The 18,248-nt window shown below is 41.2% G+C and overlaps 1 protein-coding gene across 6 annotated transcripts in view; it reads left to right on the top strand.

The window, feature by feature from the left end:
• The window catches only part of myo3a (myosin IIIA), a 71,952-nt gene that overhangs the window by 51,939 nt on the left and 1,765 nt on the right, over positions 1-18,248 (top strand). For all 6 annotated transcript variants that reach the window (XM_022208033.2, XM_051940602.1, XM_051940603.1 and 3 more), the window contains 15 exons: positions 485-638; positions 1,171-1,259; positions 1,354-1,483; positions 2,078-2,160; positions 3,794-3,874; positions 4,004-4,209; positions 4,318-4,429; positions 5,008-5,170; positions 5,248-5,334; positions 5,417-5,540; positions 5,621-6,938; positions 7,019-7,163; positions 11,172-11,266; positions 13,163-13,203; positions 17,564-17,845. In XM_022208033.2, coding sequence (XP_022063725.2) covers positions 485-638; positions 1,171-1,259; positions 1,354-1,483; positions 2,078-2,160; positions 3,794-3,874; positions 4,004-4,209; positions 4,318-4,429; positions 5,008-5,170; positions 5,248-5,334; positions 5,417-5,540; positions 5,621-6,938; positions 7,019-7,163; positions 11,172-11,266; positions 13,163-13,203; positions 17,564-17,845 — 3,110 coding nt within the window. The remainder of the gene's footprint in view (positions 1-484; positions 639-1,170; positions 1,260-1,353; positions 1,484-2,077; positions 2,161-3,793; positions 3,875-4,003; positions 4,210-4,317; positions 4,430-5,007; positions 5,171-5,247; positions 5,335-5,416; positions 5,541-5,620; positions 6,939-7,018; positions 7,164-11,171; positions 11,267-13,162; positions 13,204-17,563; positions 17,846-18,248) is intronic.

The raw sequence follows: 18,248 nt of genomic DNA, 5'->3' as shown, positions 1-18,248 counted from the left end.
GCATGTCGTTAAAGAAATAAAACCGCAGGATAGGAGAGAAAATTGACTCAGAGGTACACTTAATTTGACATAATACCATGAAATCAAAACAAAACAAGAAAAATCCTCATTATTTATCACCAATATTAAGCTACAAGACAGAAAAACGTGCTAAGTAATGCAAGCTAACTAGGTTTTTCCTCATGACTGCCTTTTTTTCAGTGTCTGGTAAGAAATGCTTCAACACACAAAGAAAGCAAATTAGCATCATTTTGCTGTGCAGGCTTCTTTGTTTAGATTTTTTACTTTTAAAAGTACTACTAGCACAAGTAATTGTGCCTTTATTTTTGTTGTTCCTTGAGGCCAGCTTTTATTTGACCCATGAAAGAAATGAAAATATTTGAAATTACAGCTTGCATCAAACTGTATTTAGACCTACAGAGAAAAGAACAATAACATGCCAGAAATCAAATTTTAAATCCCTCTCCCTCCCACTCTCGTGCAGGATGAGTACCTGAATGAAGAGGTGGATGCTCGGATGATTGAATACGAGGACAACCGGCCACTTCTGGACCTGTTCCTGCAGAAACCAATGGGGATGCTCTCACTTCTTGATGAGGAGAGTCGCTTCCCACAGGCCACCGACCAGACACTCGTAGGTCAGTCTGACAGATTTCTGCAAGACGAAATTGTTTTTTGGAGAATCGTTTGTGCACACACAGAGACATGAAAGACATGTAGTTGTTCTTGTTATTCTGCTCTCTAGTGTAGTTGGAGGATGCAACCATACAGTGGATCTCCGTCCACAGTCATGTACATCCACATAGGGGAAATTTATGTCACTCAGACTCCAGCAGACCCTCATGCACTTGCAAATGTTAAGCTTGTTAACGCTCAGCTTGATTTAATTAATCAACAAAAAAGAAAGCACAAAGAAAACCTTAAATTATGGCATCTTATCACACATATGCACTATGGAGATGCTAACTTGTTGGAATTTTTCAAAGAAAGACACAAAGGCATGAGCTAAATAAACCCTTTCCATCAAACAAGTCTCACAGAGAAAGAAAGAAAGTGTCAGAATCAAAATTTAGATTAGTCAAATTTTCAAGGAGGGTACATTTCTGACAGTCTTTTATAGCCTTAGATGCCTCTTTGGATATTAAACTGATGTAGGATTTCAAATTTTAGAGAAATTTGAAGACAATCTGAAGACAAAAAGCTTCTGGAGGCCAAAGAGGGTCGACCTTGGCTTCGGTATCCACCACTATGCTGGAAAGGTAATGGATTTTTGATTATATTTATATGTATACGGCAGTCGCATGTATCGATCTCTCACATACTATGCTTTCTTCCTCTCCGCCACGCTATAAGGTGATTTACAACGCTGCAGGCTTCTTGGCTAAGAACAGAGAAACGCTGCCGGCCGACATCGTCCTGCTGCTGAGGTCTTCAGAGAACGAGCTCATTCGCAAACTGGTCACTCATCCCCTCACCAAAACAGGTAAAAAATCGGACACCAGCTCTTTTGGAATCAAGGAAGAATTAAGTTTAATGTCTGCAGGAACAGGAAGGGAATTTGTGAGCTTCGACCCTCTTAATTAAACAGTTTTAAAGCAGCACTAAATGCACACTTACCCTAAACAACGGGCTATTGTTAGCATGTTTTAGCGAGGCTTTCCTCTCATGTCTGCCAGACTTTTGTTGTAATAAGCTGGCCCTGGCAGAGTGACTATTCTTTGTTGGTGAAGTAAGCTGCCAGCTATGTCAAAATTAAATCACAAAGCCAATAATCTGCTAATCTGTCTTTTAAAGTAGCCTTAAAGCGGTGGTATCGAGTGTTGACATTTAATGACAGTGTGAAGTTGTTTTTACACACAATAGCACATAAAAAGGAAGAACTGAGAAGTCTTCTAGTATCTGTTCTGCTAAGCTTTGCTTGGAGACTATGTTGCTAAAATAACCCAAATTCTTTATCCCACCTGGTAAAAACACGCATTCAGCTCTGGTTCTTTTGATGATTTCTCGTTTTGTGGCTAACTCTCCACCCCCTGTTGAGGACAGTTTAACTCACTCCGATCTGCTATTTATTTCACAGGCAACCTTGCCCACACCAAGGGTAAAGGCGTAAACACAATGCGGACTCCACGGACCCCGACACGCACCATCACCTTCGCCAAGGTACTTACAGCGCTGTCTGCATTATCACTGTATTAACTCCTACATGAAGAACTTCCCCTGTAAAGTTGTTCCAATTTTTTCTTTCCTTCTTGCTTCTCACTCCTGCATCCAAGAACTACTCTTGAATTACAGTTCGGTGCACTTCTGTCTCGACTGTTTTGACCGATTACAACGGTTTTTCTGTATTTTCTTAACATTTTCTCCCCTTTATCTCTTCCTTTGTCTCCGCGTTTCTGTCTTTAAAGATGGGAGTGCTAACCTTATACAGTTCTTTTTCTTTCACTGAGGTAATGAACATATTTCCATATAGCTGGCTCCTGAAAAAATCACCACAGCTACTTTTTTCTCACTCTAGATATCCTGAAAATGTACAAATGAATCCAGAATTCATAGTCTGTAGAACTACTTAGAGCTGATTCCTGTAGAGATGGAGCATAGTTTTGTACAGTTACAGCTATTTTCCTCACATATAGTCATTGTGCATGTTGGCGAGATATGCATTGCTTTGTAAAAATGCATAAACAACATCCCCACTACCTTCCTATGAATCTCATTTGACTGCAAGAGCTTAGATTGTGTTGATACCTGTTGTTCACGTCCATCACTGCAGCAGATTTATAGCACCGTGCCTCATTTTGCTAAACAATCTGAGCAAAATGGCTTAAATAGTGAGTCAAAGTTTTTTTAAAAACTTCGAATTTTGCTCTCCAATAATCAGCCCGACTCTCTCTTTCAGTTGCCAGCATCCAATAAAGCTCCCTCCGGCAACTTAATTACGTGACTTTCTTGTGTGCATTAGTTCAGACTGCGGCGGTACACGACTGCCGCGGCTGCTAAATGTAAGCCTCCAGGCAATTTGCTCACCTGAAAAGCAATTGACAGTAGCTACACCTAAATGTACTGTGTTTGATGAGTTCTTGAATTTATTTCCATTCATCTGCATATTTTAGAAAACAAAAAAAGAGAAGCTCATCAAAGGCTTTGATCTTAAGAAGCCACAATGAGCCATTTAAATGGTGCAAGCAGTGTTCGGCTGATGGCGTGCTATAAAGGTGGTTTCCCCCCATTGTGTTAGTGCTGAGAATTAGAGGAAGAGCTTGTGTAAAAGTAACGTGTGTTGCATTCGGGTTAATACAGTTGTGTAGATGTGTTATTTATTCTGATGTAGCAGTCTGTTATGAGACTGTAGGTTTTTGTAATTATAGACATTTTTAAGCATATAGTTTTTATGATATGAACATATTTCTTAAATAATACCTTCAGGCAAGATTTTTCTCTCCATTTGGCACTTTTTTATGTGTCCATTTATCTCTTTTGCAGCCTTTTTGGGAATTAAAGCACACTCCTGAGAAAAAATGGTTGTCTGATGTGCTTCTTGATGACACAGTACAAGTGAAAACGGTGATTTCTCTCAAGATGAAAGGCTCAGATAAAAAACAGTGAAGAAAGTTCACATTGTGATTTAAAAGATGGGATTCTTCACACTTATACTATGCTTCAATTTTTCCCTTTTATCCTATAAATATGTGCAAAAAAAGCAGTGGTAATGTAGCGAGTAGTCTGCCTGCGCAGTTTAGTAGTAGTAGTATTTTTATTTTTATATTTTTTTACATTTTAATGTCTATTTTTTCAGCCGGGTGAACCTGGAGACGCGCCTTCCCACCCAAGAGAAACAACAAATATGAGAACACAGACTGTGGCCTCTTATTTCAGAGTAAGATTATATGATGGAGTATTTTCTCCTATCAGTCAAACATTTGTTTGTATAATATACAGCTTTCTTTTTTCTTATTACTCCGATTGTTGCTTGAAATCCTCAGTCAGTTTCTTACGGTCTTTCCAGTACTCTCTGATGGACCTGCTGTCCAAGATGGTGGCCGGGCAGCCCCACTTTGTGCGCTGTATCAAACCCAACAACGATCGCCACGCAAACAAGTTCGACCGGGAGAAGGTTCTGGTTCAGCTGCGATACACCGGCGTTCTGGAGACGGCAAAGATCAGACGGCAGGGTTACTCTCACCGCATCCTGTTTGCTAACTTCATAAAGAGGTCGGTCTATTCCTCTTTTCCAGAGTTGGCTTATTTAATGATGTCAGTCAAAGTAGAAATCAGTGGCCACGGTTCTGAGCATCCAGCTGATTACTGTGATTACTGCAGGTACTACATCTTGGCTTTTCACGCTCACGAGGAGCCGGCTGTGACTCCAGAAACATGTGCTGCCGTACTGGAGAAGGCCAAGCTGGAGAACTGGGCAATGGGGAAAACAAAGGTGGCATATTTCATGTAAACTAAACTGATTGGGCATATTGTAAGTAGAACAGCATGTGCTATTAACATTAATGCAATTCCTTTGCAGCTTACAGTTTTGGGCTTTTTTTCTCCAGCAAGACAGTGACACCCAGTCTTACTAATTCAAGAGAAGGAAGGACTGTATTGTATCATGGAGTGGCCAAATCACAACCTAATGCTGTTCACTAATTGTGAACAATGGTTTCCAAGTGGTGCTAGCCTCATAATAAAGCCCATGAGAGCGCGCCTTGATTAAGTAGTCTAATTATTTTCCCATATAAATGACATGAAGACATTCAAATCAAGATTCCACAGCTCAGATCCTAAGAATTTACTGCAGAAAATGTACTGTAAGATTGTTTGAAAAGACACAGAATGGGTAAACACTTCAAGATAATCAAAAATTTTTCCCTCAAATCGGTGATATTATGTGTTAGACTGCAAACAGGAGCCGCCTCAGCGCCTTCTTGTGCGAGGATCTTTTTCTTGTTGCTTTATCAGGATATTAGTAAATGTAACGTGAATTTAATGCTGCGTTTTGTGTGTCTTGGCTCTCAGGTGTTCCTCAAGTACTACCACGTTGAACATCTGAATCTGATGGTGCAGCAGGCCACACAGAGAATTGTCCTGCTTCAAGCTTGTGTTCGAGGCTGGCTGGGAGCCAGGCGGTACCGCCGGATATTAAAAGAGAGAGAACAGAGCGCTCTGGTGCTGCAGTCCGGTTAGTAAATGCTTGTTGTGCAGCAGAAGATGAACAAGTTATGGAACAGCCGTACCAATTCATGCTTTTGTCTCCAGCTTACAGAGGTCATAAAGTCCGGAAGAGGGTAGCTGACGACAAAAGCAAAGTAAAGCTTGAGGCCTTTATCATCCAGTTCCAAGCTGGTAAGAGCAGTCTGATGTTAGATCAGTTTCTCTACTCAGTTTGGTGTCCATTGGTTTATCTTTTCCATGTCGTCCTCTACAGTGTGCAGGGGCTACCTTGCTAAAAAGAAATACAAGGAGTTGGTAGACGAGAAGAACAAAGCGGCAACCAAGATTCAGGCTCGCTACAGAGGGCACAAGGAGAGGAAAAGCTTCAAAAGAAAACGGTATGAGAGTCGGAAAATGTAGCACTTGAAAAATTGTCAGAAAGTGCTGTTTTACAAAGATGTAACCATTGTGTATTTAGGGAAGCCAAAGAGAAAGAGAAAACAGAGAACGCTCTCAAAGAAAAGGAGGAAGAGACCCCAGAACCAGAGAAAAGTACCAACGAAGAAAGTGCCTCCGCTCCAGAAAATGAAGCAAACAGCGAGGAAGAGGAAACAAAAGCTGCTGTAGTTCTCCAGAGCAACTTTAGGGGCTACAAGGAGAGGAAAAAGTTTAAGGAGAGAAAAAAGACGATGGCTGGAGCCGAGCTAGAGATTCCAGACGCTATGGGGGACGAGAACCAGGAAGAAGATGGCAAAGAGCCGACCAGCAAAGAAGAAGAAGAAGAAGGAGGAGGGGAAAAGACAGCTGATGTCCAAGAGGAGAACGATGAAGATGAAAGCACTTATGAAGCAGAAGAGAACAATGATGATAGTGATCATACTCAGGTGGCAGAAGATGATGAGCAGACAGAAGTAGCAGATGAAGCGATGATTGAGGATGCCGATGCTGGAAAAGAAGCTCAAGAGGAGAATAAGGAGGAGGAGGCTGAGGGGAGTGGAGGGGAAAAGACTGCAGAAGATGAAACTGCCAACTTAGAGGAGGAAACCAAGGCTGCCACCGTTCTCCAGAGTAACTTCAGAGGTCATAAAGAGAGAAAGAGATTGCAGGAAGAAGGCAAGATCCCAGCGAAGAAACAGAAAGCTGACAGTCCTGTAGCTGAAGAAGAAGTGCCAGAAAAAGAGGAGGCAGAAAAAGAAGAACCACCAGAACCTGAAGCTGGAGCAGATGTTTCTCCAAGCGATGTCAAGACGGAGGATGCAGACGAGACCAAAGCAGCCGTGGTGCTTCAAAGCAACTTCCGTGGCCACAAGGAGCGTAAACGCCTCGAAGAGGAAGGAAAGATCCCCAAGAAAAGAAAGAAGGAGCAAGAGGTTCCACCAGAGCCTCCAAAAGAAGTCGAGCAGGCAGAAGAGCCAGAATCCCAGGAGGACGTTTCTGCTGAGAACCCAGAGGGCCTGGATGAGGAAAAAGCAGCTACTGTCCTTCAGAGTAACTTCAGAGGCCATCGCGACCGAAAGAAACTGAAAGCAGAAAGAGAAGCGAAACAGAAGGCAACGGAGGAGGATGCGACTCCTAATAATACAGAGGAGGAAGCTAAGGAGGAGGCCTTGGACGTTACCGATGTGGTGATAGAACGTAAAGAAGAGATAGATGCTGAAAAAGAAAGACTGGAGGAAGAGCAGGCAGCTGTGAAGATCCAGAGTAACTTCAGAGGCTACAAGGACAGAAAAAATCTGAAGGCCAACAAGCAGGCGGCGCAGAATGAATCCCAGCAGCTGGAGAGCTTCTCCAAGGGGGTAACAATTTGAAAAAGTCACCTTCATCATCTCATTTTTCCCGTCCGTATATTGTTTGTATTTTCCAATTTCCTCCACAGGTCGCAAAGACTTCTCAGGACTTTCTCGCCTTGCAGCAGAAGTTGAATGAGATCATCCAGGCCCATCAATCAAACCCCGAGAACAATGGCATGTTTGTGAAAGGAAAAGCAGTCAATGGCTACACTCCCCAGCATCACCAATCAAGTAAGATAAGTGAGATCGGCTCCGTGAAAGACAGATTATGAAGCAATAAATATAATTCATAATGTTGCCGTGGATTGACCCGAGGTTAATGCGCATTTTCGGTTCTGTATTTGAAGCCCTGCACCTCGGGTAATAAAGAAAGACAGTCTGCCTGTCTGAGGAGGAAATGCATCCATTCTCACAGTCCGCTCATCTTTCATTAGTCTGTTGGAGTCTGCTGCAGCAACGGCATTAGACACAGGGCAAAGCTGAGTTCAGACAGTAACAAAAAAATGTCAGGGTGCAGCTGAGTCACTTTTTGCACACTATAAATAAAAGATAAAGGCTTGTACTCGAGCTTTGATTGTAAATGTTCAAAACTGGTGGCAGGAATTGGCTCTAATTTATTGTTAATTGTCTGAAAATTAAAAGATGTTTTCGCTGTTCGTGCTACGTAGAAGATGATGTTATCAGCGGATTCGTGTTCTCTTTTCTCCGTCGTCCGACTTCATTAGATCAGGAAACCTGAGAAAGTCAAGTGCCAAAACAGAAAGCACTTCTCTCCCCGATGTGTCATCAAAAATAAAAATTTGATTTGCACAGGTGATAGCTGTAATTGCTTTCGGGGGCGGCGAGAGGAGGGAGGGAGACAGGCAGCAAAGTGGAAGTTCAGTCTTTGCAAAACCCAGCTGGCAGCTGAAATGTCACCGTCGTCAAAGGTTCAGGTGTCTCGAGTAAATAATGCCATATCGTGTGTATTAAGACAGATGATTTCCTTTGGTTGACATTGTGAATATGTTGTCATTCATTTGATCTTTGGGGGCTCTTTGAGTTTTATTATAAAAGCATGAGGTTGACAGATTATTCGATCTTCAATGTATGTTATAGCTGCCAAACATAACCTTAAGTTCAAACAATACTCGACAACTTTGCTTTGTTTCAAGGAATTCTGGATGAATCAAACTGAATTTCATATTCAGTTTTTCATCTTTATTTCCATCCAAAGTTATAGCAGTTTTGTAATTTTTTTTCAGAATTACCTCAGGCCAGAAGCAGGTGCATCATCTTTCCATGATACACTAGATAACTTACCACTCAGTTTTCATTCTCTTCAACCACACAAATGCTCCTTTTCATGGACGCCTCAACTCTGTACCCTTAATTACAGCTCCTGAGAGAACAGCTACACAAATCATCCTTTTGTCCCTCCTCGGTGTCTCACTGTAGAATGAAATGTTCGTGAAAAGGTTTGTTTTTGGACCGGAAATGGCTTTTATGTCAGATGGGGTGTGAGACTTTAGAATTTTGCCTCGAATATTATATTTCCCCAAACTTAACTATGCTGTAGTTGACATACGCATATATCGTAGAAATAAAACTTCAGAGACATGGAACTTGGTGTTTAGTGTTCTGCAGAATTATCCAGTTTCAGTGTTCTAACTATGTCAAGCAATAGTTCGAAATTTGGGAAATTATTCACTTCCTGAGTGGGAATTTGATCTTTAGTGTTTTAATTGTTCTTATATCTTTACCATTAGCATCTGTTTAGCTTATCTATGAGCATAAATCCTGGAAATTGTGAGACACTTAGCCTAGTTTTGTTCAAAGGTAACAAGATCTGCCACATTTTGTCACTTTTAATTGCAGTTTTCACATTTAACACTAAATTTATGAGCAGATTTTGAAGGTGCTGGAGTGCTTTATGTGTTTACCTTCACACAGAGCTCTCTAGTGTTTTAAGGCAAAGATGTCTTGCTGATGACTTAATCTATATATTTATTGTGCACGAATGAAAGTGCAGTCTTCCTTTAATCTGGGCATGTTTGCCCTTTTACAGGCTTTTCTCCAGCACAGCACATGGCCTGAGGTAAAGCAGAATGAATTATCTGTGTTATTTCCACTCCTATGAAATTACACTTTTTCAGCCCCACCAAGTCATTTCTCCCATCGACTGGCGCTAATCTGTCCTCGTGAATTTCACTGACATAATAAACTGAATCGTTTGTGACACACACACTGAAAGCAGAGGGAATGCCAGTCGCATTGCTCTTCATGGGAAAGGTCACCAAATGTTAATCACGTTTTGTCAGAGCCGGCGTTTCCAACAATTATGGCAGGAATTAATAAGACGGTGTGTAAAATTGGCTTTACTGGTTTGAGCAGTACGGAGTGACCTTTAGATGGAGTTGTTCAATAATATTACAAAGTTTTCAACCTTCTTTTTTTTAACCTGAGAGCTGCTGCACATGATGGATTGTTCTTCCCGCTACATGAACAGTGATTATTAATGAGCAACAAGCAAAGGTCGCGCTAATATATTTAGAATTGCAATAACATAGAAGAGGGATATTGTCTCAGCGTATCACTCATGACAAATATGATAGATTGCGATACATCCGGTACAGTATGGGTGATGTCAGGCGTGAAGAACCGCCCAGCTGGTTGCAAACACACCTCTCGCTTTATGCTCAGCACCGTGCCGGGCATCGGTTAAAGTTATTGGACGCTTTGTTCGTGTCAAAGGTTGTTTCATATAATCTCTGCTGGAAAATTCCAACCAGCCAGATGCCCTTAGGGGTCAAACTGCAGAATGTGTCGGGGGCGGCTCGATAAGCACAACAAAGTCAGAGGTCAGAGTGCTGTCAGTTCGTGCTTGGCAGTCATTCCAGTAATCCAGTCAGCCGTGTGTAATGATCCCACCGGCTCTCTCCAGCCATCAGATCGCGACGGCCAGCCGCGAAATCTTCGGCGAGACTTTGAAATGAAACTCAAAGCGCTGACCTGATGTTTAATCCGGCTGTAATCACCGAAACAGAAAGTCGGTTTAATGCTCATTTTTGCTGTTGACCCCTCATAACTATCACATCCAGTCGCTATGAATAGGTCACAGAATTCTGCATCACCTCCTTTACATGAATGTGGACCGTTGCTTAATGTCACTGCCCATTTTTTTCGTTCTTTCTCATTTCCTGAGTCTCTTTAATGTTGAGAAAAGCAAAATCTATTAAAATAAATACCTATTCAAAATCTAATTTCTATTCAGAGGCCATTTTTGGGATTGTATGTTTCTCGTACTGATAAATAAATGAGAAATAAATGCAGATATCAATGTTACTTGTGCTTTATGTAACTTGTCTGGTGCAGCTGCAGATGAGTTTCCAAAGCATCTTTGCATATTTCCAGAAATCCACATTTAACAGCAGCATTCTATTCATATGGTGCTTTTAATGTGAACCTAGAAGTCGAAATTTCCAAGTTTCAAGTCTGAAATTTCTGCTTGAATGCCCCTTCTAGTTGGATTTCCAAGAGTGTTAAGTTTGATTTACCTCAGAAGTTGAATGACATATCACCCAAGTCTCAGTACAGCAAATTGGAAAACCAAGATGGACGCCTTCAGGACATCTTTTGTTTCCTGGTTAGCCATTGTTAGCAGTACCAGGTCATAAAGACGTTATGTGGCATTTTCCACATGCAAACACTGTGGTACCATGTCCACAGGTATAATTTTAACGGCACTATTTGTGTGATTGATTTATGAGACACAAATAAGACTGAAGTTCTAATAAAAGGACATCGCTACAGCTTTTACTACAGTTGATTCATTTGGCAGCCATATTTGATTTTGGGGTCAGGTTTGGGGAGGTTCTTTCCACTTTCCAAGACAGAAATTATTCTACAGGGGGCATGTCTGCACAAATTTCAGACTGTAAGTCACTTATTTTCCGACTTACTGAACTGGAAAATGGTGAAGTTCCAGCTCCGACTTCTGCGGTTCACAAAAATAACAGTATTAAGGGTACCTAAAAGGCATTCTGGGAAATGTAGGATATAAGAGACTACAGAGGGAAAATATGGGAACACCAAAAATGTGAATTAAAATGCATGTAGATTTAAAAATAACTGTTGCTGTGTAAAAGTGTCATTGAGAGTCAGTAATTGTATAGAAGTGTGTGCATTTTTGCTTTTTCAACTGCCCCATTACAAGTCAGCTACCGCCTGATGTATTTAACCGTCTTTGTTGCTTTTCAGTGAGTGACAAACGACTGTCGAGAACCCCCCGCAGAACCCAGCAGCCAAAGACCCTGAACACACCGGAGGACTCCACCTATTACACCCTGATTCATGTGAGTCACAGTCTGAACGCTGAACGATTCCAGATACTTTCAACAACAAAGCTTTGCTGTCGACTGCGGCACTAACCGCTGTCCCGGCACTATCGATTGGCAATTTTTTCCTGTAACTGTAGTACTGTTTGCCACATATATTCCTAGGAAGAGAAACATCAAACTTTTGTAAAAAAAAAAAAAAAAAGTCTGAAAAAGTGTTTTCTTCAACACATTTGTCAGTTTTCTTGTACACTTTGTCTTTTGTGCCAAAAGCACTCCAGTTTTTCATTGTTCTCCTAATATAATTACTTGTGATCTTTCAGAATTTCAGCGCACAAAAGCTTCACACAGACAAAGTAGTTCTTTTTGTAGCACTTGAGGTTTGTTTGCAATGCTGTCAGTCTGTTTTGGTGAGCTTCAATATACTGTCTATAGTACAACTAATCCGTAATTCAATCAATGATCAGTGATAACCAGACGTTCCACACTTGAAACAGAGCGTTTAACTTGCAATAAATCAATAGTTGTGCTGTATTTTTGGCACATTTATTTACTTAGCTTTTAAACGCAGAGTGGAATTAGTTGAAAGCCATTAAAGTAATGACAATTAATGTTTTAGAAATGTACTGTTGATCGTGGATCTCAACATGAGACATCAGTAAAACAGGAGGTCATGAAATGGTACATGACAGGAATGCAGAAATGTATCCTCAATACAAAATCAGGATTTTCTTCAAGACTTAAATCTTTCCCTTTGCTTTTAATTAGTAGTTATTTTCCTATCATTTGACTTCTAAAATCGTATTCAGTTAAGGAATCTTAGCAGGACCAGCAGCAATGTTAGTCGAGGTTGTACTTTGGCATAACTCTACTATGAGCTAAATGCTAACATGGACATTTTCAGTAAGTTGAAAAGCTATTTGCCATTTTGACCATTATAGTTTTCAACATTTTTTTAAGTAAAGATTTTGGTGGTGATTGGTCGTAACGTATTGAACAAACAGAATTTTTGACCAGATTATGGCTTTTGTTGAAATTTAACCCGTGAAACATGAATTTCCGGACCAAATTTAACGGGTATCCATCTAGTAGCTGTTGAGATATTCCAGTCAAAAGCCCAGTTGTGAACATCATGGCGGTACTAGAGGAAAATCACAGTATCAAACCTAATTCTGATTATTTCTACAGAAAAATGCAGCCTAACTGGAGTCCAACTGCTGTAATTTTACAATCATCCACTCAACACCCCGACAACGGTTGGAAAAACACGACCACTTTTACTCTGCATGTGTCCCAAATTGGTCAAATCCACTGAAACGTCTTTACTGAGTAAAATAAAACTAAACATGAGAGGACACGGTATAAAAAATGTATGTCTCCACAGTTAGTTTCCTCAAGATCAGCAGTTTGACTGATATATGTGCACAAAAGTGGGCTTTCTGTAAGTAAACGCACATGATTACTAAAAGAGGAATGGATGAAAAACTTATTCTAGACATAAAATACTAAAAGCAGAAGTCAGAATAAATGAGTTGTACTTCATGCGTTATGATTAGTTTCCTTGTTATCTAAAATCCAATCTTTATCATCCAAAATGCATCATTGAAGAAGTATGGTTCATATGAGGATATATCATCTGGGAACAATGAATGTGTAATATTTCTGCTTTCCCCCCCTCATTTTCAAGGTGATCTTGAATATCTGAACAACGTTATATCGCCTTGCTATTAGCTTTCCACTAAAATATATAATCTGAGGTCGCAATTTGTACACATATGCACCCTGAGATGAAGCTAAATAGATGCTTTGTTGCACGCCTCTGCTCTAAAATGTACTTTTGCTCCTTGTGTAGCACAGACATCTGTATTGTTTGTCTGACGTGTAGTTATCGTCTCTTTGTGTCTCTCCACTCAGCGGTCTGTCCAGGATGACAAACGCAAACCCAGGAAAGCAGAGTGAGTACCCAGTTCCTATTTCAGCTTAATTTTAACAACCTATCTCTAGTGTTTTAAGAGCTTGGCCCGCTGCCTGCCTGCTTGCCACTCCTGGCCCAGAGTAATGACTGCAGCCTAGTGCCAACATAAGGACAGTGTCTGGGTTCAAACTTAACGACCTGCGACATTACACACATCCCCAGTTAAATTAATTACCCTCATCTTTTACCTGAACTACACCGGCTCAATATACTCAATGAAATTTAATGTGAGGAGTCAGAAATTCTTTGCACTGGTGTTATTTTGTGGGTAGTTGCATGATTTGTTGGAAATCTTTTGCATACAGTACTGTTTAAAAGTTTGTAATCATTTAGAAATGCCCTTATTTTTGAAAGAAAAGCAGTTTTTCTTAATGAAGATAACATTAAATGAATCAGAAATACAGTGGAGACATTGTTAATGTGATAAATGACTATTCTAATTGGATACAGCTGATTTTTAATGGAATATCTCCATAGGGGTACAGAGGAACATTTCCAGCAACCATCACTCCTGTGTTCTAATGCTACATTGTGTTAGCTAATGGTGTTGAAAGGCTAACTGATGATTAGAAAACCATCGTGTAGTTATGTTAGCACATGGAGAAAAGTGTGAGTTGTATGGGTGACCCCAAACTTTTGAACTGTTTTGTATATTGGTGAGTTTCCTAGAAAAAAATGGAAAGGAAAAGAGTGTGTGGATGTGTGTCTTCATGCATATGTATGTGACGTGCAGGCCACAAGGTGAGCATACCGCCCAGAGTGAGGGGGTGAAGATAGACCGATAGGGCTGGCTGAACAAGCAGGGGCCAGGGTACTTAATCACAGCAGTCTGAAGAGACACACACACCGACCCGGCTTCATGTACACACACACACACACACACACACACACACACACACACACACACACACACACACACACACATGCAACATAGCGCAAAACATCAAGGGTAATAATTTGTTAGCAGATAAATAAAGCCGGCGATGGACAGGAGCAGTTTACATGCATCATTAAGGATGAGAAGGTCAGCAGGAACGATGGCATCTCTGGCTGGAGCTGACAGCAGAGGAGGATGGGAGATGGGAAGACGTGGGTGGTAAAGGAGCGAAAGAATACAGAGGTGATGATAGCGAATGGGAGTGGAGACACACAGAAGGAGGAATGGGGAGGGAAACGTTGATTGTGTACCACAGATAACTACATTTTAGTGCCACTGTGAACCGCTTTGTATTCTGTCTGAGAAGGATGCAGAGTGATTGTGATCCAGCATATCGCAACCTCCTACATTTGCTATTTAAAGTCTTGAAAACTGCACAGGAAGCAGAGTCTATTGTGGTTCCAGTCGTGGCTGCTGCAGTTTACTACGTTTATGATGTGGTTAGCACGTAGATTGGATAAAAGAAGTATGACGCCACACATTGGTTTGTGGAATACCATTCTGAAGCCTTGAATTTTTGATGCCAAAGGAACCGTATTTAGACTAGAGGGTGAAAATGGGAAGAGGCGAGGGATAGATCTGACTGACAACCATAGGTCCAATCTCAGTCTCCACCTTAAGCCATAAACACTAAAGCCTCACAGACTTACCCTGGTAATGACTGAGTGGGAAAAGCTGGAAGGACTCGAAATCGTACAAATAGAAATGTGACAGTGGTTTACAGCATACTTATCACATTACCTTCAGAATGCAACTATTGTAGGTTTACAACTTTCATTTGACACTTTTTATTTTCGTAGCCAAAGCACTTGAAGAAAAGCATATTTGGAATTCATCACACCACTGCTGGACAAATAACACACAAAATACTGCATTTATACTCACATGTAAACTTCTTTTTCTTCTCCCTCCATGCTTATTTCTAAACCTTTGTCTTTCTCGCTTCCAGAATTCCTCTGGTAGTTCAGTGTTTAACGTCACAATGCTATTAACGCTGGGTAATTCACTTAGGAAAAGTCTGCAGAAAGTGACTTCCGGAAAGATTTCACAAAGGGCTCAAAATGTCGACGAGAAATCCCTCGTCCACTTGTAGATCTGATAGAGCCGTTGTGCACTTCGAATTCTGTTTGTCCATTAGTGGAGACACTGGGAATGGACTGCAGTTCTCAGTAAGTTGTCTGCTAATATTAGCACTAGTTAGCTAGCTTGGTTAGCAAGGTGCATCACGTTAACTGTGATGCTAGTTGGTTTGCTAATTTTGGCAAGAGAAAACCAAGGTTTAAACAAACTGTACTGTTGAAAAGCCACAAGGATATACTTGATGTAACTTTCATCATCTGACCAAAGATGCAAGAGTCCATGCAGACATCCCCATTTACATCTGTGTACATCCTAAAATTTGTAGCTGTAATGGTAGTAGTGTGGATGCAAGACCTACTGCACATGCAAAGGAGTTGTCCAAACTGACTCTAAGCAGAATAGAAAGTAGTATAGTTATGGTCAACTACACCTCCAAAGTGTTTGTAAGAAAGAATAGTCAAAGCTTTAGAGTGTTAAGTACAACTGAACACAACATTTTTAGGTGAGCACAGTGTTTAAATTCATGAACAAAGGGCACACAGTAAAAGGGACAAAGGTTGAAGACAAGAAGAAACGCCCAAAAGACAAGTTAATGGCTATTTTGTACACGGTGCCATGGATACACATTGCTATCCTGATTGGTCGCCATTGGAGCTACTTGTCAGACAGAAGGTAACCACACCCTACAGAATAACCTTTACTAACTGAACACCACGTTGTATTGAAGAAGACTTGGAACTAGCAAATTGGACCGTAAACTCACTGGAAAAGGGTTTACTGAGGTCACAAATCAAATCAGAAGTATGGACATTTTCTCGTACACTTCTATACAATCACACTTCTTTTTGCAACCAGTGGTGTTTCCTCCTTGAGCAGTAAAGAACCAGCATCTGTACCAAGACTGGGTCATTTGATGATATGAGGGCATTTGCTTATTAATAGTAAGCACAGCTGTGGCCCTTGAGGTGCAGTTTATTTCATAAAGTTCTAACCAATGTTGCTAATTTCATGCCAGTCCATCCAAGACGTGTCAAGCCATGAAGTCACTCAAACCTACAATGCAAAGAGGATCAAGACTAGTAGGGTCTGGAAAGCATAAATTCATTGTAATGCATCAAATAGTGTAGAGATTTCAGTCTGGACTGAACTTCTCCTTCCCTAAAGCCATGCATAGCTTTCCCACCTTAACCTACAAGCTTTACCTAACAGCAGCATTATGGAGCACCATGTGTAAAAGCTGATAAACTGATGTAATAGATGGCAAAAATCTTGTCCAAGCCAATGTCAATGAGGTGTTCCTGCTGCGTGAGACAGATAATTCAATGGCCAATGGTCCAGACAACAGGGAGGTAATTACAATCAAGGAGAGATTTTCATTTCAGCCTCAGTACAGCATATTTATCATGATTCATCAGTGATTATGTACCCATCCCGCCTCCTAAATTATAAGGGCAGGTCAGGCCTGCAGCTCATCCCAGTGTTCGAGTGAGATCAGATTTCTGGACAGCAGTTTGGACAAACGCAGACTTCCAGTAATATCCATCACCATATGTTAATAATGTGTGAAACGTATTGATCGAAAATGGAAATGGACTTCTTCACACTTCTATTCAAATGGAGGTCAGAGTGAGGGTTGAGCTCCGTAACGTCCCACAGAGCTGAGAGGAAAAGCTGCACGGTGCGGATGGACAGTTTACACAGTCTGGTGAGCAGATACTTGCAGACCAGGGGCCTGAAAATGATCCTGTTTTTCCTCTGTGATATTTCACTGCATTGTTTCAAAGTCACTACAGCCACAGAGACACATTTTGAAGACGTTAAACCAGCTGACGGGACCATAGTTGCTTGGGGATAACGTACAGAGTAAAGAGTTTATATTTCCAGAATGAAGTTGGGGATTTTCTCCGTCACTTCTATACAGAAAGTTCTGTTGGCGCGCCGTAAACCTGCTGCAGAAATGCATCTGAATATGTTAACAAAGCAAGCTAGAGAGCATGAAGATCTAAAGCCTCTGAAGAGAAGAAAAATAGAACAAAGAGAGACTAATCCTCTGGTTTTTTTTGGCCAAAAGTTTAGTACATCTAGTTTTTTATGTGGCATTTTTAAGCTTTTGTTGAAGTGGCAATCTGTGTTCAGGATCAGGATCTACAATTTTATTCCTCTCTTCGACCAATTCTTAGTTTTTAATTGATTTTAACTTGGAATACCATTATAACCTGACACTTCTGTTTATTTTTGACTGCATAAAAACCATCTCAAAGAAGAAACTGTGGCCTGAATGTGTGGTTAACATCGAGTCCATCCTCCTCTCTTTGTGTTCCAGTCCAGGGAAGCAGCTGGACGTGGACGACCAGTACTACCAGGCCCTGTCCACCAGCAGCTCCGATCCCTCCATGTCCACAGAGAGAGCCCCGCCCAGCAGCATGCCAGACAGGAGGCAGTCTGTAGGGAGGAGACGGTCCTCAGACAGGAGGAGATCTATGGACAGGAGGCAGTTAGGAGACAGGCGACAGTCTGCAGAGCTGAGGCCGACACCTTCCACTCGACAGACCAGAGAGAGAGCCGTCACTGAACCAGAGGCTGCCAAACCTGCCAAAGACAACAGGTACGTCACCGGTGCTTCTGATGTGGAAAAAGGCAGGGTGGGCTGGTTTAGTTGGAGAGTTGGTTTATCTCACAGTCTACAGATGTGACCTTTCTGCTGTGTCCTTGAACACGTCCATGAATCACGGCTACCACTTTTTGCCGTTTTACTGGCCACAAAAGCAAACTGCGATCCAACATACCAGCTGCTTTCAACCTCATTCAAAGCAGCAGAGAACTAACTAAAGCCCACAGCATCACTTTAAATATGTCGAAACAAGCTGGGATCCTTTTAGGCTGAGATACTGAAAATCTGTTTCCTGTTTTAATGATGCACAGTCTGTTGTTTTAGTCTGTATTAACGCTATTTCAACTCAGAAGTCCCATTACTGAGTCTCATCACGTGACTCAGATAAATGGCCTCC

The sequence above is a fragment of the Acanthochromis polyacanthus genome, chromosome 20 (assembly GCF_021347895.1).
Source record: "Acanthochromis polyacanthus isolate Apoly-LR-REF ecotype Palm Island chromosome 20, KAUST_Apoly_ChrSc, whole genome shotgun sequence".
In the NCBI taxonomy this organism is placed as follows: Eukaryota; Metazoa; Chordata; class Actinopteri; family Pomacentridae; genus Acanthochromis; species Acanthochromis polyacanthus.
Note: the sequence above shows the minus strand (reverse complement) of the source record. Positions and strands in the feature narration are given on the sequence as shown.